This window comes from Notolepis coatsorum (assembly GCF_963971535.1).
Source record: "Notolepis coatsorum genome assembly, chromosome: 5".
Classification (NCBI taxonomy): Eukaryota; Metazoa; Chordata; class Actinopteri; order Aulopiformes; family Paralepididae; genus Notolepis; species Notolepis coatsorum.
Genome location: NC_140169.1, coordinates 25963615 through 25984273, shown reverse-complemented (window position 1 = coordinate 25984273; position 20659 = coordinate 25963615). Strand labels below are relative to the sequence as shown.

Genomic DNA, 20659 nt, shown 5'->3' with positions numbered 1-20659 from the left:
TGAGGAGGAGGGTCTCAGTCTCAGGGTGAGGAGGAGGGTCTCAGTCTCAGGGTGAGGAGGAGGGTTTGGGTCTCAGCCACAGGGGACAGAGCTCACTGCCCAGGCTGTCCTGTAATGAAGGCTGGACCCAGCCGTCTCGTCCAGGACTGAAGGGCCTGGAGTGGGCGACTAGGGGGCCAAGCCGTCACAGCACCTGACGGGACAATTAGAAGGCCCCCAGACACGCATCTGAGGACCAGGCCCCAGTCCACTCCAACTCATTCATAATAATTACAGCTGACCAAGCCATAAAGAACGTGCATAAGCTATAATGCAATGACTGCAATTACCATATTCATTGATTTCATTATGCATCCAACCACACCCCTTACAATCACAAGGGCGGTCGACCCTGGAATAATCAGAGGTAGAAATGCTACACCATTTCTTAACAATTATGTATTTTATAATCGTTATATAATAACACAACAACATACACCAACCATTAAAATAGCCTCTTTGCATTCAGCAGCAACCCGATGATGAACAGCCTTCACTAAGGTTTCCAACACAAGCAGTCCTCCCTCAGATTAACACATTACATTTGCCTGAATTATTCTTTTACTTTTATTTTTTACTTCTATTCATTTTATTATAATTTCTTTTATTTATTTTTATGTTCTTCCATTTCATTGGTTGTTTTATTCGTTTGAATTGTTTTCATTCATTTAACTTTAACTTTATCTCCTGTAGCACTTTGAGATTTTCACAAATATAAAGTGCGGTACAAATTGAATTTATTATTATTATTATTATTATTATTATTATTATTATTATTATTATTATTACTACAGATGACTGATGATCAAGGGGCGGCTGAGTGGCACAGGGGACTAAGCGCTCGTCACCAACACAAGAGATACTGGTATCGAATCCGGCTGTCAGCGTTTCCTCCGGCTTGGCCGGCCGTCATACTGACTGTTGAGTTAAAACTCATGAGTGGAGCATGTCAAGACACCTCAGACAACTACCAACTACATCTCCCAGAGTGCATCAGCTGCAAGATGGCTGCCGTTGGCTGATTGAACAGCTGTTAAAGGCTGGTGGTGGAGACACTCACAGAACAAGCAAACAAAGCAAGCTGAAGGTGGTGGAGACACTCACAGAACAAACAAACAAAGCAAGCTGAAGGTCGACCCAAGGAGCTCTACCCCCAAAGACGCCAATGGTCGGTTATGTTCTACTTATTCTACTGTTTATTTATACTTCTGCTTAAATGTGGTTAAAATCAGGCTAATTCAATTGTGTGTTTAGTAGCTCCAACTGTTTCAGTCTACACATTCACTTGCTTGAGAGTTGGTTTTCATTTATGTTTAAAAGTATCTTTACAAGTTAAGACCAAGTTAGAAATGTTAAAATGATTTAAGAATTTGAAAGACTACTAAAAAGGTCGACAACTCATGTTTAAAGGTTTAAAATGCCTTGTTCAATCAGAGCTGATCTACAAGCTTAAAGTTTAGCTATATTTCTTCACTTATTCAATTTAAAATACCAAATGTTTACTTGACTTGAATCAAATGTTTACTAAACTTGAATCATTTATTAAAGGTTACAATTCAGAAATGATTCATTGAAAATTACTTTAATAATTGGGTTAAAATGTCGAGTTAATTTAAGACTGTGTTAAAATGTCGACTTTATAAGGTAATTTAATACTTTACATTTTGGCATTCATTGTGTAAACACTATCGTTAAAAGACGTTTGATTATTTAAAATATATATTTAATGTTTAAAATCAACCATGTTTAAAAAGAACTTATTGGTTTGAAAAGATGGTTATTGTTGTTTATTGTTTGTTTATTGCATTGTTAAAACCTTTTTCTTTGTTTTCGAAGGTTTTCAACCTATATGAAGAACCAACCAGTCAAGAATCAACTGCAACTAAAACTGTTGAAAAGTTGAAAATAAAAATTGACTTGGAGTTGGAACTTGGAGTTGTTTCCTTATGTCCTTTGGAGTGGAAAGCAAGAGTTGACTTTACAGTTGAAAACCAGATGCTAGCAGTGGAGGACGAGGATAAAACTGCTTCGACCCAATACTGCTGACACGGAAGGGAAAGATGGCTGAAGATATGGCGGAGGTCAAAGAACTAAAGAAGGAGAGGACCACAGCAAAACGCCGCTTCACCAAACAAGCCAACCACATTGCCAGAGGAGCAGACACCATGCTGCGATCCGAGCTGATGGATGAGTTCAGCACACTCTCACTCTGTTATAGAGCCGTGCTTGAGGCAAATGATGAATTCAGGTTTGGGCTGGAGGCTGAAGTAAAACCTGAGGATGAAGGGCTTGACGAGAAGGAAGAGGACGACCTCAAACATACTTCAAAAGAAGCCGAAACAAAGATGGGAGAGATCAAAGACATTGTGCAGCTAATCCTGTGGTCCAAATATGGAAAACATGAGCTGGAAACAGCTATTGATGGAGCTGAGAAAGTAAGTGAAGCAGCAGGAACTGTGCCAGTGAGGACTGAATCCTTAGAGTGCTATGAACAGCACCTAACGCTCTCAGACGAGATGGGAGACAAGGCCATCTCTATAATGTCCACGTGGGAGAAATGGATACCTGACGAATCCAGAGATGAACTGAATGCGAGGCTCAAGAAGCTAGAAGACACCCTTCTCAGGCTGAAGATGAAACCTCAGTTTACATCTGCACGCAGCCTGAGGAATGCTGAGCAAGGCACAGGAGTTGCACCACACCATCCGACGACACCGTTGGTGAGGATAAAGCCAACCACCCTACCTACCTTCTCTGGAAATAAGAGAGAATATCACAGATGGAGAAAAGATTGGGAAAGCCTGCAAAGGCAGGGAGAGCCATCCGGATCCCCTGAAGTTAAAAAGATCCAGCTCTTGGACAGCATGGAGGAGAAAATCTCCAAAGAACTCAGACTTTCTACCTACACTACAGCCAGAGACATTTTCAGAGTCTTAGAGAACAGGCATGGAAATAAATCAAGCATCACTGTGGAAATCCTTGAAGAGCTCGACAGGATACCATATGTAAAAGGAAACCAGCCAAGAAAGGTCATCGACCTTATACAAACTGTGGAGAAGGCTCTGTCAGATCTCACTGAATTGGGCAACTCTGGGGCCATGAACAACGCACTTGTGATCAAATCAATTGAAAGCAAGTTACCTGACTTTATCAAGAGAGACTGGTTGATGTTCATGGTAGATCCCAGCAGCAATGTCACAGCAGAGAACCATTTTGACATGCTCTTGAAATATTTGAAGAACCAGGAAGACGTACTGGAGAGGCTTGATCAACTAAGAATTGTGGAGAAGACTGACAAGCCAGATCGCCCGGACAAAAAGAATGAAAGAAAGTTTGCCTCGACAAAGAACACAAAGAGACTAGAGCTTGACGTATGTGTTGTCTGTGGCGACAGTGGACATAACCACAAACTGTTCTTTTGCCGGAAGTTCAAGGGACTGAAGCTTTCGGAGAAGACGGCTGCCTTGAAGAAGCTGGGAGCATGCAGGAAATGTCTCGGATGCCATGACGGAACTGCATACTGCAGAGAGACATTCCTATGCAGAAATGCAGACTGTAAGAAGGGAGGAAATGCTGCAGACCACCACTATATCCTCTGCCCAAAAGGAGAATTCAAGCCTCGATGGGAAGAAGGAAGAGGTGGAAGAGACGGCAACAAAGGCAAACTCACAGAGGAACAAGAGTCGTTCTTGTCTGAACTCTCCTCTGAAATGGCAGATCGAGGCAGAAGGGCTTTTACTAACAAAACTACAGTGGCACTCAAAACCTCCGGCCAGTCTGAACTACTGCGAAGAAATGGTCTCGCCGAGCTTCCTGTCATCATGATGCTGATGAAAGTCACTGCAAACGCTGGTCAGAAAATTGGGACATTGATTGACCTAGCGTCAGATACAAACTACATCACCCATAAGGCTGCTGAAAGACTTGGGTTGAGAAGAGATAAGATAACATTGATTGTGCATGGGGTTGGAGGAATGGCCATGAAGGTGGACACTCAGAGATACCTCCTCAAAGTTAGAGTGAAGACTCCTACAGGCACTGAAAGAGCCCACAAACTAGTCTGCTACGGCCTAGATGAAATCGCCAAGGTCCATCAAGTGATTCAACCAGAGAGGTTGCAAAGGTTTTTCCCGGAGGTCAAGCTTGAAGAGCTGGAAAGGCCAGAAGAGGTTGAACTACTCATAAGCCACCGAGAGGGAAGACTTGCTCCCCAAAGAGTAAAAGTAGTTGGAGACCTTGTCTTATGGGAGAGTCCACTGGGGAAGACGGTGGGCGGAGCACATCCTGATCTGCATGAAGAGGTGGACGTGGAAGCATATGAATCAAGAACTCACTTTGCTCGCTCCATGAGAACAGCAGCAGTCAAATATCAAGAGACATTCACAGTTGCCAGTAACCGTGAGTTCCTTGAGTGGTGGCACTGGGACAGCATCGGAGCTGCATGTGAACCAAAATGTGGAGGATGTCGCTGTGGAAACTGTCCACCAGGAGGAAAAGAAATGACCCTGGCAGAGGAGAGGGAGTATGAAATCATTAAAGGAGGCCTCACCTACAAAGAGGAGGATGCTCACACCCCATCTCCACACTGGGATGCAAAATATCCTTGGACCGTAGATCCTGTCTCTCTCCCCTACAACAAAAGTGCAGTCCAGGCCTGCTTCTTAAGGATGGAAAAACAACTGAGCAAAGAACCAGACTGGAAAGTCGCATACCCAACCCAAATCCAGGAAATGGTCGAACGAGGAGCAGCCATAAAACTCACCGATGACATCATTGACAAGTGGACTGGACCAGTGTGGTATGTGAGCCACCTGGTGGCGCCAAACCCCCATTCAGTGACAACACCAGTTCGTATTGTCTGGAACAGCAGCCAGAAGTACAAAGGCGTGAGCATGAATGACATCCTTCTTAAGGGACCAGATGTACTCAACCCTATTAGAGCTGTACTGCTACGGTTCAGAGAAGGTGTGCATGCAGCTCTAGGAGACATAAAGAAGATGTACAACTCTGTGTGGCTGGAGCAGCGTGAGATGCATCTACACAGATTCCTCTGGAGAGACAGCCCAGAAGAGGAGATCAGTGAATATGCAATCACCAGAGTCAACATCGGGGACAAACCTGCTGGTTGCATCGCTCAGTTGGCTATGAGAGAAACGGCGAGCCTGCCCAGCTTTGTTCACTTGGAAGATGAACGCAGAGTCATTGAAGAGGACAGTTATGTGGACGACCTCTTGACCTCCCACAATAACCTGGATCAACTCGACAAAATCACTGCAAAAGTTGAAGAGATTTTGGGAGCTGGAGGCTTCTTCCTCAAACCATGGGTCCGGTCAGGGCAAAGTGGGAGGAAAGGAACAGAGAAGGAAGTCCTAAAAGAGGAACAAGGGAAAACCTTCATTCTCCCAAATCAAATGAGGGAAGAAGACAACAAAGCTCTAGGCATCGGCTACCAAGTGGACGAAGACAAGCTCTACATGTTGACCTCTGTTAACTTTTCCAAAAGAAAGAAGAAAATGAGAGTTGGCAAAGATCTCCTCAAAGAAGAGGTGAGAACCGAAACACCAAACCCACTGACTAGAAGGGCTCTCTTAAGCCAAGTAGCCGGGCTGTACGACCCAATTGGCCTAGTAGCACCGGTCAAGCAGAAGGGAGCAATTCTTGTCAGAAAGGCATTCCAAGAGGGAGGAGGTGGCAAGCTGACCCAAGAAACCTGGGACAAACCACTCTCGGAAAGCATCAGAGAAGAAGCCATACAGCTTTTTGAAGAATATGTACAGCTTGGTCAGGTGAAATTCTACAGAAGCCTCACACCAGCTGACTGGAAAGGAAACCCTTGGGGCATCACATTCTCTGATGGAAGTGACAAAACCTTTGGAGCTGTGATGTACTTAAGGTGGGAAACATGTCATGGCATTGAAGTTCGGTTCGTGGAATCAAAAGCCAAACTGACACATCTGGATCAAAAGGGAGAAGCTGTAAAAGCTGAGATCTGTGGAGCAGTCTTCGCAGCCAGAATCAGGAAGTATGTGGAAAAGCATGCTCGAATGAAGATCGAGAAATGGTTCCATCTGCTGGACAGTCAGACGGTCCTTGGGGCAATCCAGAGAGACAGTTATGGGTACCAAAGCTTCTTTGCCAACAGAGTGGGTTAAATCCAAAAGACTGCACCAGTGCAGGACTGGTGGTGGATCCGTGGAGGTCTGAACATAGCTGACATCATTACAAGAGGAGGCACTCCTGAAGATTTAAAAGAGGATTCCACCTGGCAAAATGGACCAGATTTCCTGAAGTGGCCAATGGAGGAGTGGCCCATTAAATCAGCTGGAGAGGTAGCTGCCCAGGCCAGGGAGAGCGTAAACAGACTCCAAAGGAAGGCATTTTCAGCTGCAATCACACGAGCTCAAGCTAAAATCAGTCCGCAGGAAGACGACCCTCTGACCACACAGAAAAGTCAAAAGGAAATGCCAACTCCTCTAAGAAGGAAGCCCACTGGCTGGGTCAAAGATCTTGTGGAAATAAGAAGATTCAGCAACCTGTCCAAACTGGTGAGAGTCATCGCCTGGGTCTATCGAGCTGTCAAGCAGTGGCTAGAGAGGAAGTGCCAGGTGCCAGGGCAGTCAAAGTGGGAGGCATCACCCAAACAAGCTGGGTTGACTGTAAAAGAAATTGACAACGCATCTGAAGACCTTTTCCTCGCTGCTCAAGAAGCTATAGCCTTCCCAGAGACGACTCTAAGCAGATTGGCAGTGTACAAAGACGTGAACTCTGGACTCCTACTTTGTGGAGGCAGAATCCAGATGTTCAACGAAGTGAAGACTGCAGTGCCAGTCTTACCTTTTGAATCGTGGGTGTCTACATTGCTGGCACAAGAATCCCACAAAGCAAACCATGAGGGAGTAGCAGGAACCCTTCTTCGCATGAGGAAAAAGGCTTGGGTGATAAAAGGCCGGAGACTTGCCAAGAGGGTGGTTGACAGCTGTGTCGTTTGCAGAAAGAACAATGTAAAACAGTGTCAACAAATCATGGCTGACCTGCCTCCAGAGCGAACAGGCCCAGCTGCACCCTTTGAATTCACCACCATGGACCTGTTCGGCCCCTATGAAGTGAAGGATGAGGTCAAAAAGAGGACCAGACTCAAGGTATGGGGAATCGTCTTCTGCTGCATGGCTTCCCGAGCCATGCACACTGAAGTGGTGAGTGACCAGTCATCCGAAGGATTCCTGCTCGCCTATCAAAGGTTCACTTCGCTGAGAGGACACCCCAGGAAACTCTGGTCAGACCCTGGCTCTAACTTTGTGGGAGCCAAGCCTGCTCTGGAAAAGCTTTACAAATTCCTTGACCAACTGAACAGGCCTGAACTTGAAGGAAGAGCTGCCAAACATGGCACAGAATGGTCGTGGAAGATCCACCCCGCAGACTCTCCCCACAGGAACGGTGCAGCAGAGGCAGCTGTCAGAATAGTGAAGCAGGCCTTAAGCAACCTTGGTGGAGAAGGTGTTTTCACATGGGGAGAATTCCAAACGTTTCTCTTCATGGCAGCCAACCTTGCTAATGAGAGACCCATCGATGCAAGAACTCAAAGCAGGGAAGACTGCATAGAGTACATCACTCCAAACTCTCTGCTTTTAGGACGTGCCCATCCTAAAGGTGACCCTGGAGACTTTCAGTTTGATGGCTACCCATACAAAAGACTTCAGAATATTCAGGCAGAAGTCAGCAAGTTCTGGAAGAAATGGAGCCAATTGGCCGGTCCTAATTTGTTCATAAGGAACAAATGGCACACCAAAGAGCGAAATGTTGCTGTTGGAGATGTGGTCTGGTTGGCTGACCAAAATGCCCTGAGAGGACAGTACAAGCTGGCTAGAGTAGTCAGTGTCAACGCTGACCGCAAAGGCATCGTAAGAGATGTGCTGGTGAGGACCTTTCCCAGCTATCCTGTCCCCATCACGAAAGCAAATGACAAAGGAAAGCCCACAAAATCAAATAGTGAAAAAACCAAAATCCCGGCCACAATTCTGCATCGAGATGTCAGACGGCTGGTCATTCTACTTCCTACTGAAGAACAACAGAGGCGTGAAGGACTTGAGTGACCTCTGTGGTTAAGAACCCAGGAGCTCAAGTGGGAGGTGTTGAGTTAAAACTCATGAGTGGAGCATGTCAAGACACCTCAGACAACTACCAACTACATCTCCCAGAGTGCATCAGCTGCAAGATGGCTGCCGTTGGCTGATTGAACAGCTGTTAAAGGCTGGTGGTGGAGACACTCACAGAACAAGCAAACAAAGCAAGCTGAAGGTGGTGGAGACACTCACAGAACAAACAAACAAAGCAAGCTGAAGGTCGACCCAAGGAGCTCTACCCCCAAAGACGCCAATGGTCGGTTATGTTCTACTTATTCTACTGTTTATTTATACTTCTGCTTAAATGTGGTTAAAATCAGGCTAATTCAATTGTGTGTTTAGTAGCTCCAACTGTTTCAGTCTACACATTCACTTGCTTGAGAGTTGGTTTTCATTTATGTTTAAAAGTATCTTTACAAGTTAAGACCAAGTTAGAAATGTTAAAATGATTTAAGAATTTGAAAGACTACTAAAAAGGTCGACAACTCATGTTTAAAGGTTTAAAATGCCTTGTTCAATCAGAGCTGATCTACAAGCTTAAAGTTTAGCTATATTTCTTCACTTATTCAATTTAAAATACCAAATGTTTACTTGACTTGAATCAAATGTTTACTAAACTTGAATCATTTATTAAAGGTTACAATTCAGAAATGATTCATTGAAAATTACTTTAATAATTGGGTTAAAATGTTGAGTTAATTTAAGACTGTGTTAAAATGTCGACTTTATAAGGTAATTTAATACTTTACATTTTGGCATTCATTGTGTAAACACTATCGTTAAAAGACGTTTGATTATTTAAAATATATATTTAATGTTTAAAATCAACCATGTTTAAAAAGAACTTATTGGTTTGAAAAGATGGTTATTGTTGTTTATTGTTTGTTTATTGCATTGTTAAAACCTTTTTCTTTGTTTTCGAAGGTTTTCAACCTATATGAAGAACCAACCAGTCAAGAATCAACTGCAACTAAAACTGTTGAAAAGTTGAAAATAAAAATTGACTTGGAGTTGGAACTTGGAGTTGTTTCCTTATGTCCTTTGGAGTGGAAAGCAAGAGTTGACTTTACACTGACTCAATTGGCAGAGTCAGCGGGAGGGGAGTCGATGGGTGGTATTCTGGTCGTTGTAAACAGCGACTCCTACAGGTAGGTCAGGGCGCCTGCACAGCGAGGGAGGGAGATGGCGAGGGTAGTGTGACCTCCCACACGTTACACCTAACGCCAATGAGAATCCGCGCTGGCAGGTGAAAAGATGCTGCTGGCTGTCTCCTATGTCTCGGAGGAAGCATCTGATAGACTTCAGGGCTCCCTAGACCGACCAGTGGGGGGCACATGCGAGCAACGACCAGGAAGGGGAGGGGGGAATTGACATAACGACTAAATTGGGATGGGAGAAAAACACAGAAAAACAGGAGGAGAAAAAGTGGATAAAAAATAAAATAAAAAAAGATGACTGATGATCACACACTTTCACCTTACCAGACGTCTTGTTTGTAGACAGAGCGACATGATCTAGCTTAAGCCCAGCGACACTACACTGCAATATGCACAGATAAATACACACATTGCGCGCTCACACACACACACACACACACACACAGACAGACAGACAGACAGACAGACAGACAGCAGACTGGGGTTGAGCTGGAGGAACGGTTATAAATACCATCCATTAAACTGAGGGCTCTGTCACCTTGCCACTCACAGAGGAGAGACATATCAGGGGACTGTGTGTGTGTGTGTGTGTGTGTGTGTGTGTGTGTGTGTGTGTGTGTGTGTGTGTGTGTGTGTGCGCGTGTGTGTGTGCGTGCGTGTATGTGTTTGACAGAGAGAGAGAAAAGGATGAACAGCGAGACACTGAGCGTGTGTGTGTGTGCGTGTGTGCAGGGAGCGAAATTAACTTTTTGACTCACCGGCCAGTGGCGGGTAGATGGGAAGAATCTACCCGCCAAGCATATTTCTTACCTGCCAAATTTAGTTTGATTAAAAAAAAAGATATATATATATTTTATATAATTTTTTTTTTAAATAAAATATATATTATATAATCATACTTGTAGTTGTATTATCTGCGAGACATCGCCACCACGCAATAAGTCAAAATGCTCGCTATCTGCAAACAGCTCCACTGTCTGTGTGTATACTTGAGTAGCCTCCAGCTCCAGCAAGGATTCTCCGGCCCTGCAGCTAGACCCTATATTCAGCTAGACCCTACATTCAGCATGCAAGGATTCTCCGGCGATGCAGTTGGACCCTATTGGTATAACGCTACGGTTCTTTTGTCAAATCACATTCAACATGCCCTCAGCTAGAATACGCATTCAATCAATGTTATAAGACATTGATATCAGGAGCTAACTGTAGCTACTGCTAGCCCGGTAGATAACGTTAAGACAATTTAGTTTACTGGGACAGATAGATCTAACGGGAGCTAGCTAACGTGAGCTAGCTAACGAGGGAACGGAGGTATTATGCACTCGAGTCGACTATTGCTGGAGCATTTGTTGATATCAGCAGCTATCAGTAGCTAGCCAGCTAGATACCGTTAGACAATGCCTCGTCATGTATTAAACTAAAAGTGAATAGTTGACTGGGTCATTGTTTAAACAGTAACGGTAGCTCATAGAGGTCCGATCTAGACTAGAGCAGACTGCCCGCATATCGCAATGGTGGCGTTTCAGGAAGTAAACAAGCCAAATGAGAGCTTCCGATTGGTTATTTGCTTTCTTTCTCATGAAACCAGTCACGTCACTCTACTGTGATTGGACCGTTGACTTGAGTGCAATGTGGGACTTGTAGTTTTTTAACGATCTCGCGGCGGAGAAAAAAAAAGACGAGAGGCTATAATCTGTACTCGCACAATCAAAATAAGAGTATCGTTATGAACTACACGCCACACGGCGGGCAGCCCTCTAAGTGTCAAGCGCCAAAGGTAAAAACTGAGCGCCCCTGGCGGGCGGCGGGCTTTAGTTTCGGTCCCTGCGTGTGTGTGTGCGTGCATGTGCGTGTATGTGTGTGTTTGACAGAGAGAGAGAAAAGGATGAACAGCGAGACAACTAAAGATACAACAGGATGCCAGGTGGGGGGTTTGAACAAGATCCTCAAAGACCACATACCACAAGTGCAGGTGCAAAGATACGGGTGATGTATACCATTCAAACAACCTATGTAAGGAATAGACATGATCTGTGCTCTTCCACAGTTTTTATGTAAGGAAAATATACATGCGATTTTCCTTTACATGGTGAAAAGACCTTTAGCCGGGCTGTCTAATAGTTTTATACAGAGGCGGAACCCTGACAACACATCATCTGTACATATCCCAAGAGCAGCAAAGGATTAATGAATGTCATTTAATAGGCTATATTGAAATTTGTGCTCCAATATCCAGACCGCCTGCTTGTAAACACGTCACCCATCCATTTACAGCAGGACGTCAGTGCTGGTATTGGAGGGAGGATGGATGGGGGATTGGAGCATATCTGCCGTGAGTTTATTTATGGATTGGTTTACTTAACTGGCCATGTGCAAACGACGGACCGGGAACATAAAGATGGCCTCCTCCTGTCATTTATTAACTCTTTCAAGATTGAATTTAGCTTTTGACCAGAACATTCGAATGATGACTGTTGTGAAGGATCAGATTAAACCGAATATATATATTTATTTATGGATATATATTTAATAGTATTTGTATATCGTTTGATATCCCCTGTATATTCCTTGTACAATATGCACTGAATATCCCTTTAGTCTACTAACAGCCCATAATAGTTTCATTCTACCATTGGACGAGAACCTGGCGCCAGCAGCCATACCCCTAGGTTCAAGTTCAATCGTGCCGACCAACATGTCGTGGCAAGCCCGGTTCCGCGTAGGAATACGTCTGGCGAAATACGAATGGTACTATTTGTTCACAGCGCATATATATATGGCGCAAGTAAAGTAGAACTTTCTTTTAGTCCATTAGTTCTTTACCCTCCAACCTAGTAACAGACGCAAAGCCTCACCCACGACGCACGTGTGGTGCAGTAAGGCCTACTTGGCCTCAGAATAGGCATTGAGACATCGTGTGGATTAATAGTTGAATTGTCATAGTTTGGCACTATACCGTCGAGTTGGACGTATTTCTATTAAGCTAATAATAGTCTATTATGTATGGTGCATCGTTCGGTTAGAGTTATAAAGTGAGCAGTACCCCCATCGTTCCTGACGTTATCTGGAGTCTTAACCAGGCTGGGCAGACCACGTGTGGTGCTTGCATCCGAGGAGCTCCGGGCCAGGACGAGTGGACCTGTACATTGGATTACTTTACCCGGACGACGGCGAGCCTTCCACGGCTTGGATTATCTACATGCTTTGGGTGCTTTGATTATTCCATGGATAACGGCCAACACTGCTGAGTGTTGGAACTACCCCCCGGAGAGGAGTCAAGGTGAGACGGCGCTCTACTCCAAGTGAGGTCGCCTCACGTCTCTTCATCTGTGGATCGGCAGCTACCGTCCACCAGAGGGTCCAGCTGTATTCATCTGCGGACCGAGGTTCTGTGGGCATCGTGTTCAGGACTCTGAATTCTCCCAAGAAATCGTCGGCCAGATGGGATACCGCCAGCTCTTCTAACCCCCCCCCCTACTGTCTTACAACCAGCGGGACCCCCCCCCCCCCTTAGTGTATCCAGCTATAATCATTTAAGTACCATCGCTATAGTTCCCTAACGAACCAGGTTGTATACTTACTCCCTGCGTAACCAGAGACTGGACATTCAATGTTGATTTGCCTACGAATACTCATTTGCCATACAAGTGCATTTCAAATCATAAATGTCATCAAGTGAACGTTGTATATACCCTTTGCTATATAAAATATTCGATTTGTACATTTGTGTGGACTTCGTTTCATCAGGTGGGAAAGTGTTCATCATATCTATATCATGTACTGGATGGCCAGAAGTTAAAGTACAAGAGGTAGTGGTTTAATAATACCATACTTATCAATACAGTCAGGGAATTGTACCCCTCAATTACAATTGGTCCTTCGAGCCGGAGGGTAACTAGTGTAATATTAATATAGTGTTATTAATATTAAAATGGCCTATGATGAACACTCCACGAAACGGTCCTCCTAACGTAGAACGCCCGCAGCGCAGACGACAGCCACCTCAGTACTTAGAGGATTACGCTGTCAGTCAACTACCTAGCCTTCGACAAACGGTAAACGCGGTAAAAGTAGAAAGTAAAATTATGTCTGACCTTAACGACCAGGTTTCCCCGACCACAGAGGCCCTAGTGGGTTCTAATGTAACTGACCAAGCTCACGGTGGGGACCAGGAGGGAGCTGACATGCCTTTACCCCCCGCCAATACCGAAGAAGTAGTCCCCGACCAGCCCCGGGAGGAAGACAACCCTACAGAGAGAGAACTCTGCACGGAAGAAGAGGAGGAGAGCGCCGAGGAAATAGAGCGCCAGGACTCCCCAACGAGTACAGCCAGGAGCGGCTCACCCAGGAGCGGCTCACCTCTACAACCGTCTTCCCCCAGCGAAGCGGAGAGGATGCTATCACAGGCGTTCCTCGTCAGCCTGACAGCCTCTACCGAACGCGATCGACTTCAGGGTGAACGCGATCGACTTCAGGGTGAACGCGATCGACTTCGGGGTGAACGCGATCGACTCCGGGCACAGACGCTTAGCGAGCGCGAACAACTCCAAGCGCAACGACGGAGCGAAGAAGAGCGCAGACGCCTGGAGATGAGACGCCTTCAGACGGAAGAGAATATGGCAAGAGACCGGGCCGACGCCCAGCGCGCCGCTGCCGGTGCCCAGAGAAGCAGATCTCATCCAGCGCGAGGCCGAGCGCGACAGACTGCAGGGCGAGCGCGACAGACTACAAGCCGAGCGCGACAAGTTACGGGCGCGGATAATGAAGCGGCTGAACCACAGGGCAACACCCTCTCCCTCCGCCAGGGGTTCAAGGAACTCGTCGAGACAACAGTCAAGGGCAGCGTCTCCTAACCGAGCAAGCGACCCTGAACTTGACCAACAGACCAAGCCTATACCCCCCGCAGACCCCCTTCCCCGACCGGTCCAAGCGAGACCCAGCTACAAGGAAGGAGCGGCATACACTGCGGAGAAGCTAAATAAACGACTACAGGATCTAGAGGACCTGATAGAAGAAGAAGAGGGAGAGGAGGAGAACCAAGCCCGACGACAGCACAGTACTCCACCGGACCAGGAGGTCCAGTACAGCCCAGGCTATACCCCCGCGGCGCTGCGCTACAGACCCCTGACTCTATTCACGGGTGAGCATGACGCACGACCAGCCCCGAGGAATAGCACCTGGACCCGCGGGCCATGGTACCCTGCCGGTACCAGCCCACAGAGAGGCGCAAGAGGAGACTCGCCTAGGAGGCCTCTCCCCCAACGCTCGCCGATGTATCAGCCATCCACGGCGTCATACATTGCCACACCGACCACCAGACGGAGTGTGTACAGAACACTCGCCAGACAATATGACCCGTTGGGATGTATTCTACCTTACACCACCAGGGCAAAGATGATTGTACGAGCACTATGGGACAAGGACCAGGGCTGGGACGACCCAATACCCGCACACCTTACCTCCACATGGAGAGAGTGGGAGACGGAACTCCGCTCACTCCCAGGCGTCAATATACGCCGCAGCTACTTCCCATCCACAGTGAGGCCAGAGACATGCAAGATTGATCTACACGTCTTCAGCGACGCCTCCGAAGTAGCCTATGGATCGGTGGCCTACTTGCGTGCCCAAGAGAAGGGAGGCAAGATACACACTGCTTTCATCCTGGCTCGCTCCAGAATAGCCCCACGAAAGCAACAATCTATCCCGCGCCTAGAGCTCTGCGCAGCCCTAGCAGGAGCGCATCTAGCCACGTTAATCCAACGTGAACTCACCATTCCGGTGCACAGAACAATCTTGTGGTCAGATTCCACGACAGTACTCACATGGATCAAGTCTGATTCATGCAGATACAAAGTCTTCGTGGGAGTCAGAGTCACCGAGATTCAAGAGTTAACAGAAGCAGCGAGCTGGCGGTATGTGGACACCAAACACAACCCAGCTGACGTCATCACCCGGGGAATGTCCCTAGATGACCTCACCCGTCGCAACATCTACAGTGACGGACCAGAATTCCTCAAGCTCCCGGAAGAAGAGTGGCCTACGCCCACCCCACGGGAAGCAAGTAAAGAGGAGGCTGAGAACAAGAAACCTATGTTCTGTGGACTGAGCACAGTCGCCTCCACAGACCCCAACATAGATGACTGCATTACCCTAGAGAGTGCGCAGCAAAAGACATTCCTGTGGCACCACCCAGAGATTCAGTCCACCACTGACATTTCAGCAGCTGACTACGAAGAAGCAGAGCTTCTTCTACTACAACGAGCCCAGAGAGACTCGTTCCCCGATGAGCTAGACTGTCTACAGGGAGGAAAGCCCGTCCCACCAGACAGCAGACTGCTCCACCTGGCACCCGAGAGTGACGCCCATACTCTCATCAGAGTGGGTGGTCGCCTGCGGAGAGCCCCCGATCTACCGGATGACATTAAGTACCCGATAGTCTTGAACAGCCGACACAAGGTTACAGAGCTGATCATAAAGAAATACGACGAGGATGTACACCACGCAGGAGCAGAGAGAGTCTTCGCGGAGATCAGACGTCGCTATTGGATACTTCAAGGAAGAGAAGCGGTGCGACGCTTCCAGCGAACCTGTCTAGACTGCCGAAAGTGGCGCGCGCAGCCCAGCATACCACGGATGGCTGACCTACCCCCCTGTCGCCTCCGACTCGGCGACAAGCCATTCCACTCCACAGGCATGGACTGTTTTGGCCCGTTGTATATAAAGAGAGGAAGAGGAACCGAGAAGCGGTGGGGTATTGTATTCAAATGCATGACCACCAGAGCGATCCATATCGAACTCCTTCCGACCATGAGCACAGACTCATTCCTTATGGCCTTCCGAAGATTCACATCACGGAAAGGAAAACCGTCTACATTGTTGTCTGATCACGGGACAAACTTCAAAGGCGGAGAAAGAGAGCTGAGAGAGAGCTTCCAAGCTATGGGCCCAGAACTTAAGACCCACCTCGCTCCATCCCAGATTGACTTCCAGTTTAATCCCCCGAACGCACCCCACTTCGGTGGAACCTGGGAACGAGAAGTACGTTCTATAAAGACAGCCCTGTACGCCGTGCTTGGGGCCCAGACTGTGGCGGAGGAAGTCCTAATGACAGTCCTCACGGAGATCGAGGGAGTATTGAACTCCAAGCCCCTCGGCTACGTCTCCAGTGATGTAGCAGATGTCGACCCAGTCACCCCCAACACACTCTTAATGGTGCGGCTGGACCCCGCGCTACCCCAGACAATGTACAGGCCTGAAGAAGCGAACGGCCGAAGATTGTGGAGGTACAGTCAAGTACTAGCTGACAAGTTTTGGAGCAGCTTTCTACTCCACTACCTACCGTCTCTACAGACCCCGCCAGAAGTGGGTAAAAGAGAGAGACAATTTGACAGAAGGAACAGTCGTCATGATTATCGACCAGTCACTACCCAGAGCTATGTGGCCGGCTGGCCGCGTAAGCAAAGTGATCACCGGTGCCGATGGCAAGGTCCGAGCAGCTGAAGTACTCGTCCAAGGGCAAACTTACACACGACCCGTGGCGAGGCTAATAGAACTGCCCCGACTCCCAGACACTATCGATGATGACCATGACCCCATGACTTTGTGAGTTGACTGACCCTTACAGCGGACCTTGAGTGGTAGACAGTGCGGTTAATCTGTCTCTGCTTAGCTAATTAGGTGGGACTAATTAGGGGGCGGCTGTTGTGAAGTATCAGATTAAACCGAATATATATATTTATTTATGGATATATATTTAATAGTATTTGTATATCGTTTGATATCCCCTGTATATTCCTTGTACAATATGCACTGAATATCCCTTTAGTCTACTAACAGCCCATAATAGTTTAATTCTACCATTGGACGAGAACCTGGCGCCAGCAGCCATACCCCTAGGTTCAAGTTCAATCGTGCCGACCAACATGTCGTGGCAAGCCCGGTTCCGCGTAGGAATACGTCTGGCGAAATACGAATGGTACTATTTGTTCACAGCGCATATATATATGGCGCAAGTAAAGTAGAACTTTCTTTTAGTCCATTAGTTCTTTACCCTCCAACCTAGTAACAGACGCAAAGCCTCACCCACGACGCACGTGTGGTGCAGTAAGGCCTACTTGGCCTCAGAATAGGCATTGAGACATCGTGTGGATTAATAGTTGAATTGTCATAGTTTGGCACTATACCGTCGAGTTGGACGTATTTCTATTAAGCTAATAATAGTCTATTATGTATGGTGCATCGTTCGGTTAGAGTTATAAAGTGAGCAGTACCCCCATCGTTCCTGACGTTATCTGGAGTCTTAACCAGGCTGGGCAGACCACGTGTGGTGCTTGCATCCGAGGAGCTCCGGGCCAGGACGAGTGGACCTGTACATTGGATTACTTTACCCGGACGACGGCGAGCCTTCCACGGCTTGGATTATCTACATGCTTTGGGTGCTTTGATTATTCCATGGATAACGGCCAACACTGCTGAGTGTTGGAACTACCCCCCGGAGAGGAGTCAAGGTGAGACGGCGCTCTACTCCAAGTGAGGTCGCCTCACGTCGCTTCATCTGTGGATCGGCAGCTACCGTCCACCAGAGGGTCCAGCTGTATTCATCTGCGGACCGAGGTTCTGTGGGCATCGTGTTCAGGACTCTGAATTCTCCCAAGAAATCGTCGGCCAGATGGGATACCGCCAGCGGCTCTTCTAACCCCCCCCCTACTGTCTTACAACCAGCGGGACCCCCCCCCCCCCTTAGTGTATCCAGCTATAATCATTTAAGTACCATCGCTATAGTTCCCTAACAAACCAGGTTGTATACTTACTCCCTGCGTAACCAGAGACTGGACATTCAATGTTGATTTGCCTACGAATACTCATTTGCCATACAAGTGCATTTCAAATCATAAATGTCATCAAGTGAACGTTGTATATACCCTTTGCTATATAAAATATTCGATTTGTACATTTGTGTGGACTTCGTTTCATCAGGTGGGAAAGTGTTCATCATATCTATATCATGTACTGGATGGCCAGAAGTTAAAGTACAAGAGGTAGTGGTTTAATAATACCATACTTATCAATACAGTCAGGGAATTGTACCCCTCAGTTACAATGACGTTAACAAGAGTTACTGGCCACCGCGAGCTAGATTACTAAGAGAAAAAAAAGAGTGCAATTGCTTTTCGTAAGCTAGATTTTCTATCGTGCGTCCGTTCGTTATCTTTTACATTTTCGTAAACCTTGTTACGGTGTGCTTACTGTGCTATGTTGGCCAGGTCTCCTTCGAAAGAGACATTTTTATCTTTTATTTTTCCTGGTTAAATAAAGGTTAAATAAATAAAACCACATAAGGTGACACAGGGTTTAGTTTTTAAATGCTGCCAACACTGCCAGAGACCAACTATATAGACGGTGTGTTTTTAACAGCGGTTCACTGGCTGATTCAAAACATTTGAGGGGAGAAACACAGGGGGGGGGGATCTGTTACCATGGAAACACCAGGGGCCAGTCCGCAGATTCTGTCAGACTGACAGACAGAAAGACAGACATGGGGAGGGGAGACAGAGGGACAGTAGGAGGAGTGCGTGCGTGCGTGCGTGCGTGTGTGTGTGTGTGTGTGTGTGTGTGTGTGTGTGTGTGTGTGTGTGTGTGTGTGTGTGTGTGTGAACTCACCATCTGCAGTCTCCATGACACTGGTGCGGTGGTTGTAGCCACGGGGGACGCCTCGCACCGAGGGCACCTGGGGACGCTCCACATGCAACGAGGAGCGCTCCGACAGCCCCGTCACATCCGGGGGCGCTGAGTGGTTATCTGTGGTGGGGGTCGGGGGGGTCAAAAGGTCAAATGTTTTTTTTATGTTTTTATTAACACTTTGAATGCCCAAACCGAGATTTCTCGGGTTTACCCCACGCGGGTTGAATGCACATAATGAGAATATTTTTAATTTTATTTTATTAGCGATCTGAATTCATATTTCATCAACGAGTCTACCGTTGGTAAATCAGCCACCCCAGGCGCTCAGATGTGAAAAAAGTGCCCCCCTATCGTCTCCCAGATGGTAATTCACCCTTTTGGATTGGACTCAATGAAAATGAATGAGAAAAAAATACCCGGAATCCACATTTTACTTCTCACTCATGTAACCGGGGCCGATCAGCTTCATGCTGGACCCTCAGAGCAGCGGGGATTATGTGTTTTACAGTATACGCGTGGGCAGGGCCGCCTCAGGGGGTGTGCGAGCAGTGCGGTCACACAGGGCCTCGCGGGAAGGGGGGCCTCGCACAAAAAAAAATAGAAAAAAAATATATATATATATTTTTTTTGCGAGGCCCCCCTTCCCGCGAGGCCCTTTTTCATCACAGACCTAAAATCTAGTTTTGCTTATATGCTTATATATTTCACATTAGACACGTTTGTAGAATGTGTCTGACTTGTTCCTGGGTCTGCGGCTCTGCAGCAGACATACTCACTATTGGAGCTCTGGGGCTCTGCAGCAGACATACTATTGGTTTCAACGAAGGGAGTGGTTACATCATGTGTACGCCGGCGTGCGTCAGCTGCGTTTGACTATTTCGCGCGTGCAGCTTTGGAGGTTATGCTTAGTTATGCCAGCCAAGACGAAGAGGTCGGTCATTATCAGTCGGTCGGTCACCAAGGAACGTTGACGAAAGGCCTCTCGCTGGCGGGACAAAAAGAAGCTATGGCCGGAGCCTTGTCATGGTGCAGTCGGGATATAGCCATGATGATGTCGGCTAGTAGCTAGCTTAGCTAAAGGCTAACTAGCGTTAGCTAACCTAGAGACAGCGCATGCAGCCAAGATGAAGAGGATGGTCGTTTGGCAGATGAACTTCGTCAACTCCACGCGGTTGTCTCCATCCTCTTGGACGTTTGGTGAGTTTTTAACCTATTCTATTAACTCTATTCTATTCCCGCCGTGGATATCTCTCTCTCTCTCTCTCTCTCTCTGGAGCCAAACTGGCCGACTAGCTGTTGTAGTACTAGTAGCTAACGGTGTGTGGCCTGGTGTCAGCACCTGTATTGCTTTTCTCACATTGTACAGTTTTTCAGTGGTAGCCGCATAGCTTGCTTCTGCGTTAGCTAATGGTTAGCAATAGCCGGGTTGAGCTAACTGTTAGCCAGTTAGCTGTTTAGCTACGACGTTAGCTGCCGGCTGCGCTCGGCTGGGAACGTTAGTTTGATGCTATCAGTTAGCCTAGCTTGTGCTACGACCATTGACATTAGCCGTGAGAATAGCAGGGGGTTCTGGCACTCTGACTACGACATCATCTTTGACAGAAGATGTAGTCGGGCCTGCACCATGACAAGGCTCCGGCCATAGCTTCTTTTTGTGCCGCC

At 47.1% G+C, this 20659-nt stretch overlaps 1 protein-coding gene across 1 annotated transcript in view; it reads right to left on the bottom strand.

The window, feature by feature from the left end:
• Positions 1 to 20659, bottom strand: part of LOC311228131 (disco-interacting protein 2 homolog A-like) — a gene marked incomplete at its 5' end in the record, with an annotated part of 215683 nt that overhangs the window by 128730 nt on the left and 66294 nt on the right. The window contains one exon of the mRNA XM_084314044.1: positions 18977 to 19114. Within this exon, the coding sequence (XP_084170170.1) occupies positions 18977 to 19114 (138 nt within the window). The remainder of the gene's footprint in view (positions 1 to 18976; positions 19115 to 20659) is intronic.